The 18,885-nt window shown below is 39.6% G+C and overlaps 2 protein-coding genes across 2 annotated transcripts in view; both read right to left on the reverse strand.

Annotated features, from left to right (window-relative positions):
* The window catches only part of LOC137274272 (large ribosomal subunit protein eL31-like), a 329,417-nt gene that overhangs the window by 174,502 nt on the left and 136,030 nt on the right, over positions 1–18,885 (reverse strand). The gene's annotated exons all lie outside the window — the stretch shown is intronic.
* LOC137272852 (uncharacterized) lies at positions 1,830–4,444 on the reverse strand. The gene is made up of 3 exons (XM_067805259.1): positions 4,378–4,444; positions 2,588–3,111; positions 1,830–1,899 (listed from the first exon to the last, which is right to left on the reverse strand). The coding sequence occupies exon 2, from the start codon at positions 3,098–3,100 to the stop codon at positions 2,603–2,605; it is 498 nt and encodes a 165-aa protein (XP_067661360.1). The 5' UTR covers positions 3,101–3,111; positions 4,378–4,444; the 3' UTR covers positions 1,830–1,899; positions 2,588–2,602.

The following is an 18,885-nucleotide window of genomic DNA, read 5'->3' on the forward strand; positions in this document are numbered from 1 at the left end:
AACAATAAACGTACTGGTCTGACAGCTCTAATCCCCTTAACGAGATGTTGTCATCGAATGTTAGTCTTCAACCTTGCTTTTCCTCATTTTGTTTAATCATGTTTTGTTTTAGGTCATTTTCTAGTGCGTGATTTCTTTCAAATTTCAGATCATGGGTTTGTTCTGATAGTTCATCTGTACACTTACAGTTTGTCTTCTTTGAGTGTCATATAGAAGTTTGTGTGATGAAAAACAAGGAGATTTATATGGATTTTGAATATATAAACGTCACTCTGTTATATTGAAGACGTTGTTTGTCAGTAGAATTCTCCTTGTTGCTCATTTACAGTTTGTGCTGTTTATTGAATTTGACAATATCAATACCAGTATCTTCAATCGCTTATTTCATTATTGGCCTTTGTGTCTGATTTCCTTTTTCGTTACAAAACACTGGGACGGTTAGGATAATTGTGACAATATTATGAATCAGTCTTTTAATTGTGAACATTATTCAACAAGGGAGATAGTTCTTCTTTATGGCGAACAGTGTGACATACCGGTGTAGATACTAACACCAGTATGAAGCGAGTGACGTAGGCGATGTACTCCCTTGTTAATGTTAGCAACTTCTAAATGTTACTTAAGTGACATCTGTGACAAGGGTCCGTTGTATACAGTCAACTGTGGAGGCCATTGCATCTATGACAATGATGTGTTGTAAACAATTACGTGTGGAGATCATTGCATCTGTGATAATGGTGTATTGTAAACAGTCAACTGTAGGGGTCATTACCTCCGTGACAATGATGTGTTATAAACCGTCAACTGTAGGGTCATTGCATCTGTGACGATGGTGTGTCGTAAACAGTCATCTGTGAGGGTCATTGCATCTGTGAGAATGGTGTGTTGTTGTAGATAGTCAACTGTGGAGATCATTGCGCCTGTAACAATGTTCAATGTGAGAGTGCCAGTTCTGAAAGTGGGTGGGAATGGCGATTTCTGTAAGAGGTCCAAACGTGAAGATTGTATAATTGTTAAATTGCATTGTATCTGATCACTGCACTTGTACAATCACTGACTATGTCGTTTGTGACACTGACAACCATTACTATGTCCATTGTTACTCTGAGTGCATTACAAATTGTGACCCATGAATATCCGAGTTAGAATTAATCTTCAGCAACTCCTGTTTGACGCAATAGGCGACAGGTGGATTCGGGTGGTCAGACTCTCTGACTTCGCTGACATGTCTTCCTATCCCAATTTTAGCTCACGTTAGTGACCACCGGATTGCAAATAGTCAAACCGCCGTGATATAGCTGAGATACTAATGAATTCGATAAACAAGCAACCAAACAAATAAACAAACTCCCGCTTCTGCAGTACTCATGACTCATATTGTATAGATCTGTGCCTACATTATCTATACATGACCTAGTTCATGAATTATGTATGTTTATAAAATCTATTAATGCAAACACATTTCATATGTACATTATGTTACTGTATTACTTTGACCATATGTAACACGGCTTTGTATATCTGTAGTATTTTGATCTTGCGAATCAATTAAAAAAATACAAACTCGGCAGACCATTCTGTGGTGCACACTGTCGAGAGGGGAGTATCTGTGACATTGTCTTTCGTGTTATTACGTCAACTGGTCATGTTCTTAAACACTCCATTAAACGTTCAAACGTTCAAAAAAGTGAAAAGAATCCTTAGAATGGCGTATTTCTGATTCCATTTATGCCACAATGACGATGCCGTTTTCCGGGTGAATCTACAATGTGTGGGACCTGACCGTCGATGACAAATAGTGATTGTTTACGAAAATACAACACCAAAGCTTTCTGATTAACGAAAACGTTTATTCATCCGTGTCCAGCTGCTATAAAAACGTCTTTGAATTCATGAGACCTGTGAACAGATAACGAAATCATTTAAAATAACATTAAGTATTTGAGTAAACATGATACAACGGTCTCAAAGCTCGTTCTGAACATAATCTGTTTGTACTACTGTGTGTTTTCTTTAAACAATATCTGACCAATATCACGGGGTAGTATAATGAATGAGTGAGCAGTTGGGTGGGTTTCGAGTGAGTGAGTGAGTGAGTGTGAAAGACCACGGCGAGGGACACAAGGAAAAGGTTTTACGTATGATGCCCAACAAATGGGGATTCGAACCCAGGGCGAGCGGTATCTTTAAGCACTTGGCCACACCTTCCATGTGAACATTGCATGAAAGAAACTATCCATATAATTCAAATAACTGCTTATTTAGTACTTTCTATATGATTAAAAAACAGCGTTTTCAAAAATATTATATGCATGTTGCAACAGGAATTCTCCAAACGTCTTCATATCTTGCCGCCAAGTTTGGAATGGAACCCTTGTTCTATAATGTTTTATAACGAATGAGTTTAGTTTTACGCCACTTTTAGCAATATTCTAGCAATTATCACGGCGTTGGACACAAGAAATGGGCTTCACACATTGTACCCATGTAGGCAATCGAAACCGGATCATCGGCGTAGGCAAGCGAACGCTTTAACCACGAGACTAATCCACTGCCCCATATATAGCATCGTAAGCACACCGCGCACCTCCACGTCTGCCCTCTAGTAAGTTCCCGTCACGACAGGCTGCTGCGGGACTGGGGATCTGAAGGGAAAGTCGAAAATGTCGGCAAAGTCATGAAGGTCGCCGAAGAAGCCTCTTCTTAAGCCTCTCCTGAGGCCTCTCCTAATGACTCTTGGCAAAACTCTCAAACCGCTTGGAGAACCCCCAGTGAAGCCAGTGAAACCCTCGACTGCGCCTCCGGTGAAACCGCTGAAGCCGGTGGGTGCACCTCCGGTGAGTCCACTTACACCGGCGGATACACCGCCTGGTGAGCCTCCGGTGAAGCCACTGAAGCCGTTGACTGAGCCTCCGGTGAAGCCACTGAAGCCGCTAGGTGCACCTACGGAGATCCCGCTTACGCCGGCGGGTGCACCCCCAGTGAAACCACTGAAACCTCCTGTAAATCCTGTTACTGTGGGTCTCCTAGCGATGATGACAGACCCGTGTGAAGGCCCACACAGAATCAAAGCCACCAGAATAACCACAGCAAACCTCATTTTATGGATATCTAAAATAGAAGGACGCTAATTACTTTCCAGTCAAAATAATACCGATTAACTGTATTTTCACACCTCTAGTGTCTCTAATTACAGAGGGGAGGATGGGTTGCAGGGGTGCGCACTCCACACCCACTGTTGTCCTGAGAGTTTATTAAATGATTATTGATTAATACTTCTTAAAACGGATGAAAGCAAAATGTGCCCCCTTCCCCCTTCCCAACAGTGTGCACCCCAATCTTTCTCAAGAATACAGCGCTGTTCTTGTCATTTGTCCTTGTGCATCCAATTGTATATATTTTACCATCACAGCTGCCGAGCCTAACACTATTCAAGCAACCACAGTCAGTAAATATTCGAGACATCCAGACAATCGAGTGATTATGAGCAGCAATCGAGACCAACTCTGCGAGTCTGATCGCCTTTCCAATCCGACGCATCATACAGTGGGCACCGGTTACGAGGAACTGTTTCTACCAGATATTCCCATCAGTGCCATTGCTGGATTCCTTGTATTAAAGGACACCACAATAGACCTTTACCTATTCATTCTACGTGTTTCTCATATGCAACATTTATTTTTCATCCCGAATTTACTAGATCACTTTATATTTGTAAATGTTTCTAATCCGGAATCCTTCAACTTTACAATTACTTTACAACGTTGAAGCCATGTAGCTCTAATTTAACTGTGAAAGGGCAACGACTGTCCCTTTTGCCATTGTTCCTATCACATTTAATAAGAGTAGCATAAATGGTGAGTACACCATTACCATTATATTACTATTGAACCAATCTACAAAATATCTTTTATACTGAGTAAATAGAACATGCTGGGCATACAAGTATGATGGGGAATGACATAAAAGAATATGGGAGTCGAGCCGATTATGTGGAGTAGCGAGTGACCACCACAAGGTCACCACAAGGTCACTCGACCGCAAGGGGGTATTTGAAGTCAAGATATGTTAGGGCAGGTCATCATCCCTCTAACATCTACCCATAGAACGGTCCATAAATGATCGGGCTAGAAATGGTCTTTTACAATGTTACGGAGTCGGGTGATCATGATTGGTGACGTGGTCATCGTTTCCTAATTACGTAGATCGATGCTCATAATGCCAGTCCCTGGATTGCCTGATACAGACGCGATCTTTTACACACTACCGTCACACATGGAACATTAATGACTAGAGCTCTAACGTACGAATAAAAGAACGAACGAACGAACGAACGATATCTATCCAAGAAACAAGAAGGTCACTAAATGTTCTTACCTGTGTATATTTTGGATGGACGATGAAAAAGGAATATACTTTGCCCCAGTCCTCCAGGCTCTTTATAAGGGAGACAGACACATTTCATTTCCCACGGACATATCGATCATAATAATGACATGTCTTTGTTTTTCCTTTCTCGGAGATTGATTTCTTTGAAGACTATTCTGACAATTATTCAGAAATCCTACTTTAGAAGGGTGGGGATTTCGCCATCACGCGACTTTGGTATTATGATATCAGAACAAAAACAGTATTTCTCATAAAACTATATGTTATGTAAAAAGGAGCCGGAGGGTCGCGTCCTAAAACCATTCTGTCATTTTTTATGTATATGCAGCTTTATATATTTCATTTATAAGCCTATCTTGCGACTGTGTTAAACTACGAGAGAGGCAGTCAGAATGCTAAACCAGTTTGTGAGAGAGTGAATATGGTTGTACGTCATTTTAGACAATATTATACAACTGGCATGGCGGTGGACACCAGAATTAGGCTTCACACACTGTTCAAACCCGTCTTCAGATTGACAACCCGACGCGTTGACCATAAGGCTAACCTGAATGCCTAAGACTTGATCTCTATGACACCTGAGCACAAACGCTGACTGCTATCATGACGTAAAACTCAAACAGTAATTCGGTTTATGTACACGAGAGTTTGTGAAACTTGTCAACGTTTCAATTATTCGACATTTTTGGACAATCCATATGGTCCATTTTATTATTCCTGTGTCTTTATATCTGAGAAATATACACAACAGTGTAAGACACAAAGTGATATGTTAAAAATCATGTTTATAATCAGAAACAAGTATATTTTCCTCCAAACATTTGAAATACAACCGTATCGTTTATTTATTTGTACATATTCCATCAAGAAAATGTGGCAACATAGAAGGGGTGTTTTCACTTTATTGCATTTCCAAAAAGTCCGGAAAAGTGACACAATTTCTTATCTTACTTTCATGTAAAATACTTTAACGTCATTGGCCAATGGCGCGTTACCATGTCTCCGTGTCACACCTCCCAGGAGGGTGTCAACTGGAAGAAAAGAATTACCCGCTGACACGGTACCGTCCAAACTCTCTGTCGAAAAGCTGTATCGCTAACAATCGCATGACCTACCGACTTGACTGACTTGTTTAAACTATTTTATCCCCCGAGTCGTTTGTACAGTCAACTTAACATAAGTTGTATTTTTCTCCCTCAGTCTCATGTTCGTTTTTTTCTGGCATGTTGTAGAAACACGTTGGAGACCATAGTATAAAAACAGTTATTTTGGATATAAACGTTCCATCAAGGAGATATGGAAACATAGAAGGACTATTTTCGTTTTATCGCCCTTAGCAAAAGCAAGGATACTCTACAACTATATAGGCTCCCTGCCAAAAGCTACAAAGGAAACAAAGCCCCTTCGGGTAGTTTTAATACTACAATATAAAAAGTATATTTTTACAAAGAAATACTATCGCTTTAAGATATGCATGAATGTTTAAATATATGTTCTTACCTCCTCTCATAACGTACTAAGTGGCTCTGTATCGTGTTCTTATTGTACATTCTTATGCATGTCTGCCTGTGTATATATTAAATATTTGGTTGCATGCAAACACACGCACGTACGCACGCACGCACGCACATACATTATTTTTAAGATGTGAGTCGCTGAGCCGTATGTAAAATATATGTCTGTCTGTCATATAAAGTATGACGACGACGTTTAATAAGTTACAGCTGAGAGGCAAGCTCGAAGCAAAATTCTTATAAAGTATGATCTCATAAAGTGTTTTTATTCAAAGACAAATGCCTTTCGGCGCACTCACTTGAACTGGCGATTTGTGTTTATGGCATTTACACCTTTTTTATTTCCATTCTGTTTATTTATTTCTTATCTGTACCAGACGTCTGTCTGTGTGTCTGTTTGTACATTGATCCCTGACTGTGGACTCTCTGACTGTAGAAAGCAGGCGTCGTGTATAACAATAAACGTACTAGTCTGACAGCTCTAATCCCCTTAACGAGATGTTGTCATCGAATGTTAGTCTTGAACCTTGCTTTTCCTCATTTTGTTTAATCGTTTTTGTTTGTTTTAGGTCATTTTCTAGTGCGTCGGTTTTTTCTACTATGATTGTTTTCAAACTTCAGATCATGGGTTTGTTCTTATAGTTCATCTGTACACTTACAGTTTGTCTTCGTTGAGTGTAATGTAGAAATACAAGTTGCGCTATACTGTCGACTATGCTCTATTTTGAAGTTATTGACCACTGATACATATTATGCCTCTGGAATGTGTGACAATTCGAAACGTTGCGGTTTTGACATGTGTGACATCTCTATCTTATAACACATATATATGCTAACAGTGGATGCACTGTTACCAATGACAAAGCTGTTTATTAGGTAGCCGTACATGACGATGGGCCACAGGTGTTACTAAATGCTTCGATTGTTGGTACAAATTACAAAAACGAAGCAACAGGTAATCTTTTGAACAGGGCAGAAAAAAAACCGTTGAAGAATACCAAGCACCACTTTGTTGCGGTGGAAATGTGAGATATCGGTTATTAACGTAGATCAGAATTTAGCTGTCAGCCAACAATATAAATCAGACAGGCTGAAAAGTCGAATCTTACCACCACAGAAAGCCTTGAGTCCGAGTATTATGAGATAATCTTGTATTTACCAAGACAGCCCGCGGACCTCTTGGACACAGTGGAGGCAAATGGGGCCTATAATCCTACTATTAAAAGATGCATCGGGAGCAGTAGGGAGGCTGTATAGCCATCCTCTTCTCGACACCTCGGTCCACAGGAGAAGGCGCTCAAGTGATTCCTTCACGTGATCGCCAAGCAATGGGTACGACAATGGAGGATTGACAAAGAGTGAGGGTCTATGTTCCATATATACGAGGTACCTTTAGACTTGGTTAGACAGGTACAATGCAGACACAATCTGTAGAAAAATGATAACACGAGAAGGCTTGGAAATTAAGTTGACGCCAGCTTATTGAGGTTAAGAGGGCATTTTAATAATTTTTACAAATATTTATCTATGTTGCTACAGCGAATAGTGAGTGGTGTATGACAGTGGACAAAAGGTTTGTTGTCACCAATTTCGTGGTCTATTGGATCCAGCATCAGTGAGCGGAGCGGAAGTTGGTTCGATCTGCTGTTAGCGTTACACCAAAATTTCAAGTTATTTGGGCTCCTGCAGTGCCCACAATAATTTTCTTCGAGAGACATCTTGTGAAGATGGAGGAAGATCAAGACATATTGGTAATAAACTTCTTTCTTGCAACGCATGTGATGTTTCAGTGTAGATACTAAGAGCGTTATCAAGCAAGGGACATTCAAAGTTTTCTCTTCTCCGAGATCCAGAGGTTCAAGTTATTTGGACTGTACAGTGCCCACAAACTTGGTCACCAAAATCGTTTCAAGGTCAGGGAATCAATGGCATAAGGGGAAAAACACTTTCAGGGACTACGTGGTAACATCCTCTTTACACCCGAGACAAAAGTTCGATTCCCTTCATTGTTACCATTTCTCGTGTACCCACGACATGGTGCTGCAGTATGGCTGAAAGCAGCGAAGAATCATCCGTAGTTTCAAGTTTTACCCGTTTGAAGACATGATGATAGATCTTGGTGACTTTATTCTATGCTATTCTAATATAGAGTAGTAACACACATACAAACAACAGATTTAGTTTTTAATTACTGTTACCCTGCCTTGCATTAGAGGATAAAAGGAGGGTTAGCATAAGTTCAACCTCGATATCTCCAGGGTATACGTTCCGATTAATCTCCATTACACACTGGATGCATCTACGACTCGATAATTATATTATTGTCATATTTATTGAAACCTACATGAATGGTTGTGGACTCAGAAGGTCGCCTTGAAGCATTCTCAAATATATCTGGGGATTTCCACGGTTGTGTAGAAACACTTCCACTGGCAAAACTGTCATGAATGTGTCACCAGTGTGAAACCAAGACTTCAATCTTGTAATGGTGAAAAACAGTAGGGAATTGCTTTGTCATCCCCGCAACAGGTGTATCCCACTCGTAATGTTACAGCTGATAGTAATATAAACCTCTTCGTAACAAAAGGTACGTTCTTGGAGACACGGATGCCGTTTTTCCAATGTTAAAAGCACTCGACTGTAGCACTTTTGCATATCGGATTCACGAAGAGCGTAAAATATCCAGAATATAAACAGTAAACAAAGTAATTCAGATCAAAGTATGTCTTTTTCTTTAAAAAACTTCAGAAGTCTGTTTTTGTAAAAATGACTTTATACTCTTCTGGAGGAATGATAGGATCTCCCCATCCTTGACCTTTTCACTTAGGGTGTCGTTTAGGAAACTTAATGTGCTTATCCCGGTGTTTGTTACAGAACCCAAACCTCAGTTTCCTGCAATTTTAACCGTTGTGGGCAAGGATAATGACAAATCCTCAATCAGGGCTCGTTTAAATGGAAACAAATCTTGAACCTGGATATTTTGCATTGACACCATGACGGGTGGATACATGCTAGACTTTGTGTCCGATCAGACATATTTCATCCTGTCTTCAAGTGGGTACTACTGTTTGACCGCCACCCGCGCTGGAGGACCACGTTAACAAAGACGACAGCTATCGCTGGCGCATTTTGGTTTCAAATTTGGCAGAAATCCGCGGACCTGGGCAACCGGAGACATAAACAAGACACTGTCAAATTCAAAATCACCCAAGCAGCTATTTTGCCATTTCATCATGGCTTTGATGGGTTTTGTTTTTGAATTTGTTTGAATGCCTGAAGTTCTTATCTTGATACAGTAGCATTGTGGACATGTAGAAATTTGAGATTGTCGGAATGATGAATCATGATGTAAAGGAGACGTCACCTGTTTGATTGACTAATCAACAAAATACCTGATGTAGTTGACAGGTGCGATCTGCTCTTGGGCTAACTCATATAACAGTAACGTTTGAAATGCACCTGTCAACGAAACAACTTCCTGAAACTGTAATTACAGCCGCTCTTGATAGAAGTCAGTTAAACATAGGATAATACGAACGAAATATAATGAATTTTATATCTTTAACGTTTTATATCCTAAGCTGATAACTGATAAAAATACACAATAGTATAAGATTCCGTAAAACGCAAGGTGATATTTATAAGATGGGACTTAAAATCAGAAATAAGTATATTTTCCTCGAAACGTTGGCAATAAAACTGTTTTTCTTCTGATCTATTATCCATGCTGAATCCAGTAATCAGTCCTAGGATTGAGCAAACCCATGTATGTCGTAAGTAAAGAGTCGACTAAGGGACCGTTCATAATTTATGTCTAGGAGGCGATGATGAAGTTAAGGGTTGGGGATGGAGGGGCACATAATTTGTTCTTTCACAATAAATCATGTGAATCACATTTGCCTGGGTAGTAAATCATACCGGGCCTTGTAATGTAATGTAATGTAATGTAATGTAATGTAATGTAATGTAATGTAATGTAATGTAATGTAATGTAATGTAATGTAATGTAATGTAATGGTCCTCTTTTATGGCGGTCATATCCAGGCACATTGTCTGCTCATGGCACTACCTACTTTACTTTCCCCGGTCGTACGAAACCGATACTTTTTCAACTCCCTAGGCATCATACAGCCATGCTGCTTGTTTAGAACACTTACATTGCCAGCACATTCTCAGAGTACCCATTTTACAGCTGGGTGAACTGTGACAATACGAAGCTATGCATCCAGCTCAAGGATGCCACGCAAATGTGCTCACCTCGGGACCCTAACTGAGGTGCTTCCACCAGGGACCGAACCCAGGTCTTCAGCGTGATAGGCAAACGCTTTACCACTGGCCACTGGCCATCTGTTGTTACATCTGGATGACTGTATGGATGGTCGTAAGTAAAGCCCCTGGAAGATTTTCCTCTTGGAATACTCTTCGGAATATCTCTCCTCGCCTTCACGCCATCTCGAACCTTGGAAACGAGCTGTATATGTCCCAAAGCACGAAAATGCGAGATTTCGAGAAATATACACATTATTCCTGAATTTCGAGCCACCATCGATACCGCTTGTGTGGATCGTATAGTTCCAGTGTTACATACATTTTCCAGGTGAGGCTGTCACGATGCCGGATACCTGAAGATTAATTGGCCGTAAGACCATAATCACGTATCGCGTTATGGCCAGGTGGCCAGTCAAGCTGACACAGGCCAGATTCATTTGGATCCTGGCCATAGACCAGGTGTAGTGGTGAGACTGGAATTGACAGCTTAAGGTATCTTTATTCAATTTTGTGTTGTATTGAACACGCATCTGCAGAAAGTAGATAGATGATATATAGCCAAAAGGTTCCCTAAGCGGTTGATACACAACAAAAATAAGCTGCTTTTAGGAACAGTGATAGTTTTGTGCAATTGTTGATAGTTGAATAAAGAGTATGTGAAACTAAATTTAACATGTAACGACACAGCATGAAACTAGACTGAACAAGTAACGACACAGCATGAAACTAGACTTAACATGTAAGGACATATAGCATGAGTGAGTTTAGTTTTACGACGCACAGGCAATATTCTAGCTATATGTCGGCGGTCTGGGCCCGACAATCCAGTGACCAACAGAATGAGCGTCGATATACGCAGTTGGGAACAGATGGCATATATCAACCAGATCAACGAGTCTTACCACCCGATTCCGTTAGTCGCATCTTACGACAAGCACAGCCGCCTTTTATGGCAAGCGTGGGTTGCAGGCGGCCTATTCTACCCCGAGACCTTCACGGGTTACATGTAGCAGAAACTAAACTTTACATGTCACTATATATGTAATATGTAACGACATAAAACGTGACAAAATATAGCATTTGTTGTACCCACATGCAACAGGTAACGAAGCCGTAAATGTTCGTATATTGCAGTCAACCCGATTGGGCAAACATGGCGAGTGAGATAAGATTTAAAGTCATATCGGCAATAAGGCAGCCATAACATGACTTAAACCAGGTCAAAATTCATAATACAGGCATATAAAAAGTAAAACCGTGTCAGTGAACGAGAGTGAAATAACTAGATTATCACAAAATGAGCTAAAACTAGCTAGCAAACATCTTTAGAAGTTAGATAACCAGTTTTGGACAATACAAAGTAAACATGGGCTATAGATCGCCAACAGCTGAAGGTAGATCACCACATTAAGGACTGTGGGGACTTTCAGTGTCTTTGCTCTCGACAGAAACAGTATGAAAATATCTCGGATGATTCACCTGAGTCGATGAACAGATGAAAAGTTGTCGTGTCACATGTCTCGAACTATGGGTTTCTCGAGGGCCCATGAGACTTCACGGAAACTCTCACATAGTGATTATTAATGAGACTGGTAGATGTGAAAATGTTATTTATTATAAAGATGATGTAATATAAAGACACATTTATTTTTGAGAATTAATGCTACTGTATGAACGATACCTCTGTCTGTAATTAAAAAATGCAGGCAATATCGAATGTCTCGCCACCTCCACCTCGGATTAACCTAGTGTTTAAAGCATTAACTCTTTACGGCTAAACATTTGTTTCGAACCCTTATATGACAAGCATCCCTCGCTTACGTTGGTGTATTTGTTGGTTATTCGAGTCTGGACCAGTTATCAACAGCATGAACATCGATCAACGCAACTGGGATACGATGACATGTGTTAACCAAGTTAACAAGCCGGACTACCCGATCCCGCTAGTCGCCTTTCACGACAACCAATAGTTGCTGAAGATCAATCGTAGTCACCAAGAACAATCATCACGCGCTTAGCATCCCTCGCTGTGAAGTGCATATTTTTTTCAATGAACATCGTTAAGTCTCTCTCACACATTACCCGGACCGGGTCCAAACTGAAAAAGGTAATCACCCCGTATTTGTCGCTGACGATCATGTTGCAAAATGTTGGTGATGACAAATAGATCAGAATCCTGAACGATCACATATTACAGCTGCAGACGAGGGCATGGGGCTTTAATGTCGCGTGGTAACATCACTCACCATCCGTGTCATCATCTGACACACTTCACGCTGGCTAACCTTACACTAACAGCCCAGATGTTTTGCGTATTGGTTCTAGAAGGTAAATTCCAACTAAATCTCCATGGATTAGCCTTAATATAACGTGACTCAGAAGTCAGTTCATGTTGCCGAGTATCTCAAAGTATGATACGTCTATGGGTATTCAACAAATAATACCGTTATATTTAAAAAGAAATATTTTAAAGACTGTTCGACTATAAACACCAGGAATGTGAAAAATACAAAAACACTAGAGTAAAGTTCCTTTCTATCAATAAATACGTTTGCGGGTAAACCATATCACATATCACATGCTTGTCTGTGACAGGTGGAACAGATTCCATTACCATCAATTGTCTGCTGGAATACCATTCTGTACAAACAAACTACCATTTCATACCCTTTACTCCGGACAAAGAAGAGTCATTTTGTGACCATGTAAACAAAAATAGTAAAAATGTTACATTACCCTTTTCACACATCACAAAATACTACAGGAAAACAGAGAATATCCAGTATTTTCTTGAAGATACTGTTAAATAATGTTATAAAGGTAAAACATACAATTGAACGGGGCTTTTGCATTTTAGTTTCGTCCACCAACCGACGTTTGTGAGAGTAAGTATAAAGCACGACACAAACTTAGAGAAGACAAAAACGCAGAGTTTGGGGTATTTCCGACAAAAGGAAAATCCATTTATTGATGATTTTTATTGTTCAGACTTCAAAAGCATCAAAGTGAACGTAAACGTTTACTGCATACCCGGAAAAACTGATGGTTCACCATGATCCCCATAATAGAATGACCCGCGTAGATCCGTGTTAGAAATGATTATCAGTAACCCATGCTTAAATACCCCTGTCTCAAAGAATCAGCTGTAAACATATTACCACGATATCACCATACAAAATAAGTTGTTTTGTGTCCAATCCATCACTGTTGAGGAGACAAATTTCCAAAAACCATCAGAAGTATCAACTTTGGATGTAAAAGGAAACATTCGGTGTTGATTTTTATGCAAATTTAAGTGCTGAGAAGGACAAAACAAGATGGCGGCCAAATAGCGTCCATTTTGACTTTTTCTTTCAAAAACAAATGTAAAAAATGTTGTACATCCTTAAGCAACACACAGAAGTCGAAATAAAGGTGATCAGATTGATAGCAATATAACTATCCATGTTTAACTTTGATGTGTTGTCGGGCAGCATATCAAATATGACGACAATCTTCGTGGACTCCCACCACATATAACGGCATGTAACAAAAACAAACAAACAAACAATAAAAAAAAAACCGAAAAAAACCCCAGAAAACAATCTGAGAGTATTACAGGCCTTTTCATGAGCCCAAGACATCATACTAACTGTAACTAATGTCAAACCAAATCAGTACTGGTGAGGCTACGAAATCCTATTTCTAGGTCCTTTTGAGATTCTCCGCCTGGACTGCTATACTAGAATACCATCCATGGTCAGTATCAAATCCCGTTACATGTGGACATACCGCGAGATTACCTTCGTACAGTAATAATGGCATCTTGAAATAACGTCTGAGAAAGAAAAGAATGCACGAATGACTAGAAGGCCTTAAATAATTCACATGAAAAATAGCGTAAACCGACATTAGAGCGGTTGTCAGCTCAATCAGTCTTTGTTAGTGATAGTGTCAAACTATCAACGAATCTGAAATTAACCCTTCCGTGAAACAATATATTATACTGTCTGTCAAGGTTAAATCTTCAGGCACTATACGTTGAACGACTACTTTTGTACAGTTACATGAGTGATGTGGTGTCGTGTAACGCACTTTGTCGAACATACCACTAATTATATATGTACGACAGATAGTGTACATTTACAGTATTGAATAATACTAGAGTGTCTGATGGTATTAGGGTGTGTGGTAGTCATGGTCGACAGGGTTGTCTTAATTTGAATATTTAAAAATAGTAGGGGTAGAATTCCTCACAAGACGTATACATTTTAAAGTAATAAACAAGTTTTTCTTTTGTTGCCTTTATCGTCGACGTTGGCCTTTCATCTAATGACGATAAAAGCCTTAAAACTAAATTAGATAATTTCAAAATATTGAAATAATTTGTCAACAAATGTTTTATTCTACAGTGTATGCCATGATTTAGGATATCAGGGTCAGAACATCATGTCGGTCTTAAATGGATTTAAAACATATGTTTGTACAAAGCACATCACATCAGAAATCTTTGCATTAGTTACAATTAACAGTTTACCTCAAAGTACAATGAACATATCTCTGATAGAATTATCAAAACGGTCTGAAATGATACATACTGGTTTGAATTTTTGATGCTCATGCTGTTGATCATTGCATAGTCTGATCCACACTTGATCATTAAGACCCCAGCCATACAGTTGGAATATTACTGAGTGCGGCGTTTAACAACAAACGAAAAAACTATTTGCATGATTCAGAATCATGTATTGATTACCCATTAACAAGTGCTGACCGATGTTCAGCCATGTATTCAGCATAGATTCACTAAAACATCCAACGTTTGTCAACAAAGAACGGTAAAGAATAACAGCCAAACTCTTTGATAAAGATCGTCTTCTCTCCTGACATAAACAACTTGAAGAATTTTGATTATGGTATCACACATTTCTTATAGCAGATCCCCATGAAGACCAGGGTTAGAATTAATTCTCTTGTAAGAAGATCGGGTGGTCAGGCTCGCTGATTCCGTCGACACTCTATCGTAAAACTAAACTAACTCATTCTCATGCCAGAATAATTCCACCCCCTTTACACCGTCGTTCTTTGAATGCGTGAGTTCCCCCTTTTCGCTCAAGGTCTATTACTTTTCACCCCCTTCGTAACTTGAAGATGAATGTTAAGCAAAATTAAAAAATACCCCATTTAAATATTGGGCTGATACAAGTGGAGTGGAAACACAATTTCAGCCGAGAGATCGTATGTTACCGCTATAACGGCCTTAAACACGTGCTGTAGGAGCACCACGTGGACGGGTCTGTCAGTGAAGGGCAACATGAAAGTATCACGTGACCCAGACAGGTAACACTGCCTCACCTGTGTCACGGGTGGCACCCAACGGTTAGACATAGAACGGGAGTTGCGTGTGGAGGGATGATCTATTATCTTGTGTTTACATGTTTGGAAACAACGGATATGCATTAAGCCGATACTGTTGGCATTCTGTCACCGATGCTATCAGTCCGTTTGTTATAGAATATGGACAACCGATAGTAAATATTTACGAGGGAGTCTGATCCTAATCTGCAGTAGATTGTTCGAGTTTGCATAGTCATCTTCCGATTTAAAGAATGGAATATAAACGTGAATGTTCTCGTGAAAAAGATATTCCGATGTTTTTTGTTTTGTTTTAAATACATTTTCTCATTCTGTATTTTGTTATGAATATTCTTCGTTCATGTGTATTTATTTGGGTCAATGTGTGAATCCCATTTCTTAAGTCCCCTGCAGTGATATTGCAGGAATATTGTAAAAGTAGCGTGAGGGTAAACTCTCTCAATAACCCCCTCTCTTTGGGAGTGCCATTGCTGCCCTATAAGCAGATATTAATTGTATTTATTAAGTCAGTTTTTATCATCATAGTCAAATGGGAATCGTCTTGTACAGAATGAATCTCTTATTAAATGAGTGCGAGAGTTTAATTTTATGCCGCTTTTAGCAACATTCCAGCAATAGAACGGCGGGGAACACGAGAGATGGACTTCACACACTGTACCCATATGGAGAGTAATACCCGGGTCATCGGCGTCACGAGCGAACGCTTTAACCACTAGGATATCCAGCCACCTATTCATCAAGTACATGTAAAGTATTGTTTTAAGACTCTTAGAATTCCAGTAGTCATGTTAGAGAATTTGCTATAATAATGATACCTGCACTTTGATTATAGCTAGACAAGAAGATTACATCTGTACACTGCATTGGGCAAATCACTGACTGAACCAAAGTGTAACCGATCTTGGTCGCTATCCATCTCATAAGAGGTTCACACGAGAAATATTACATCACAAAACTCCACACACCTCACAAAGCATATTACAACATAAGCATGCATAAATACAGAACGTTTTTTTAATGATATACAAGAATCTATTTACGCAATTTAACGAGTAGGATGTGGAATATATCCCTTTCACTTCTATCATGCTAGCGACGTTGGGGTAGCCTAGTGGTAAAGCGTTCGCTCGTCACGTCGAAGGCCCGGGTTCTGTTCCCGACAGTGGCACAATGTATGAAGCCGCTTTCCAGTGCTCCCTGTGATATTGCTGGAACATTGATAAAAGTGGTTAAGACTAAACTCCTCTACTTGCTGTGTCATACAACAGCTTACTTTATCATATGAGTGAAATAAGACTGAGAATATTATCTTTCGGAGAACATTTAAACAAGAGTGTGAAACTCATCGTCGAAAGCATGTTGTTTGCAGTGACGATGAATCCCGTGATATTATGGTTTCTGTCTGTTTCAGCTGGGAAGAAATCGAAATTATTCACATATTTCCCACCCACAAACTGTTAGCGTTATTTTCCCACTTTAGATTTCCCTTAAATTTTACATATTTTGTAGCCTTTGGCAATGATGATAATACGGTGCCATTTGTGTCAATATTGGCGTGTTAGATGATTCGTCGGCACACTTTTAGGCCACCAAGCATGAATATAACAGCATTCGAGACATGAAAGAATGTCACAATCTGAAGATCCTTAGCATACTGAATCCACCCGTTAGCCATATCTTTCAAGGAGGTTTTGTATCGTACTTAGTACATCAATACAGATGATATGATACATGACAATATACTGCATTACAACAATGTCAAGATGTCCTCCTGATGAATGGGTGCGGGTGACACAGAGGAATTAGCTTCCCCCGAAATATGTAAATCAGCATAAATTTCTTTTTTGTGTAGCGTCGCCCCTTTGTCAACTGCGATCGAAACACAATTTCCTTACCACTCCTTACTGACAATAGTTTACGCTTGTTGCTGTTACCTGCCTCTTAGAGACAACCGTTACAGCCAATGTTATGTACAGATGGGAGAAAATAGGGGATCACACGAAATCACAAGTGCGTAAAGCATCAGTCTGCATCAATACTGACTTTCATCTGCCAGTAGATGAACGATTCAAATCGTGCAGTAACGGCTGACTCTGACTGTCTACAGATTGCTGTACAACCTTACTCAGAGAACACTCCCGAAAGATCAACGCGAATATGAATACTCAAGCATGCAGAAATATTTTTATTGCGAATTTTCAATTTATGAAGAAAATGCAAGGACAATTAAGTTTCTAATATACTGTATTTGGAGTCAGTGGGATGAGCTATAGATGCAATTAACAAACGTGTGTTGAATGTGTGGCCATCAATCAATGCTGCATGGATATGATGTACATATTCAGCCGACACAAATCCTATTACTTAACGACTAAAGGTGTTTTTTGTGAATGAGGAAATGTGCATTTTTATGTTGCTATGTAAAGCACTTTTGCATAGCGCTATTATATGCCTTGGCCTACCTCGTCAATTTCCGTCGAGGCATGTCGAAACGTTAAAGCGTTTTTGAATACATCTTAGAATAAATGTGTTACTCAGCATTTTACAGACATAAACATTAGTGCTTCGTAATGTGCCAATTATGATTAACACTTTCCAAACAGTTACTACAGCCATAATGGAGTAAAGCTCCGGTTGTGGGCATCAGCAGAATGGTGATTTTTTTACAAATTACAGTCAGGGACACATTTTGACAAGGTAAGGCCTATTTACCCTGAGTCTGTGAAAACACGTGTAAAGCCTATTTGAAAGATCTGGCTTACCACCATTCAGATATACCTTATTTGGAAAGAAAAAAGGCTTGATCTTTCATCTTTTTAGAAAAATGCCGTAAAGCTTTTAGACATTTCAGTCTCCTTTAATTCAATGGTAACCAGAATGAGTGAGTTAGTTTTATGTAGTAGTCAGCAAACCTTCAGCTGTATGAAAGAGATCTGTAAATAACTGCGTCTGGACCAGACAGTACAGTGATTGACGCCATGAGCAAAACCAACGTAGATGAGATACGGCGATCAACCATTTGCAAAACAATGAGTCTGAACACCCCATCCCGCCAGTCGCCTGTTACGACAGGTGTGGCTTGCTGAAGACCAAACCTTACCTGGATCTTCACGGGCTCATTATTTTGTATTGTAACAGTAAATTAACATCTCACATGGATGGTGTATTGTGACGTTGAATGAGAAAGTTAGTTTAGCTCTACACCGCTTTGCAGCAATATCCCAGCAATATCGAGACTGTAGACACCAGAAATGGGCTTCACACATTGTGCCCATATGTGGAATCGAACCCGGGACCTTGGTGTGAAGAGCAAACTCTTTAACCTCTAGGTTACCCTTTTGTGACGTTGAGTTTCAGT

The sequence above is a fragment of the Haliotis asinina genome, chromosome 2 (genome assembly GCF_037392515.1).
Source record: "Haliotis asinina isolate JCU_RB_2024 chromosome 2, JCU_Hal_asi_v2, whole genome shotgun sequence".
Lineage (NCBI taxonomy): Eukaryota > Metazoa > Mollusca > Gastropoda > Lepetellida > Haliotidae > Haliotis > Haliotis asinina.

Bases quoted from the DNA above. Each gene is read 5' to 3' on its own strand.
- LOC137272852 (XM_067805259.1), bottom strand. From the start codon at position 3,100: ATGAGGTTTGCTGTGGTTATTCTGGTGGCTTTGATTCTGTGTGGGCCT.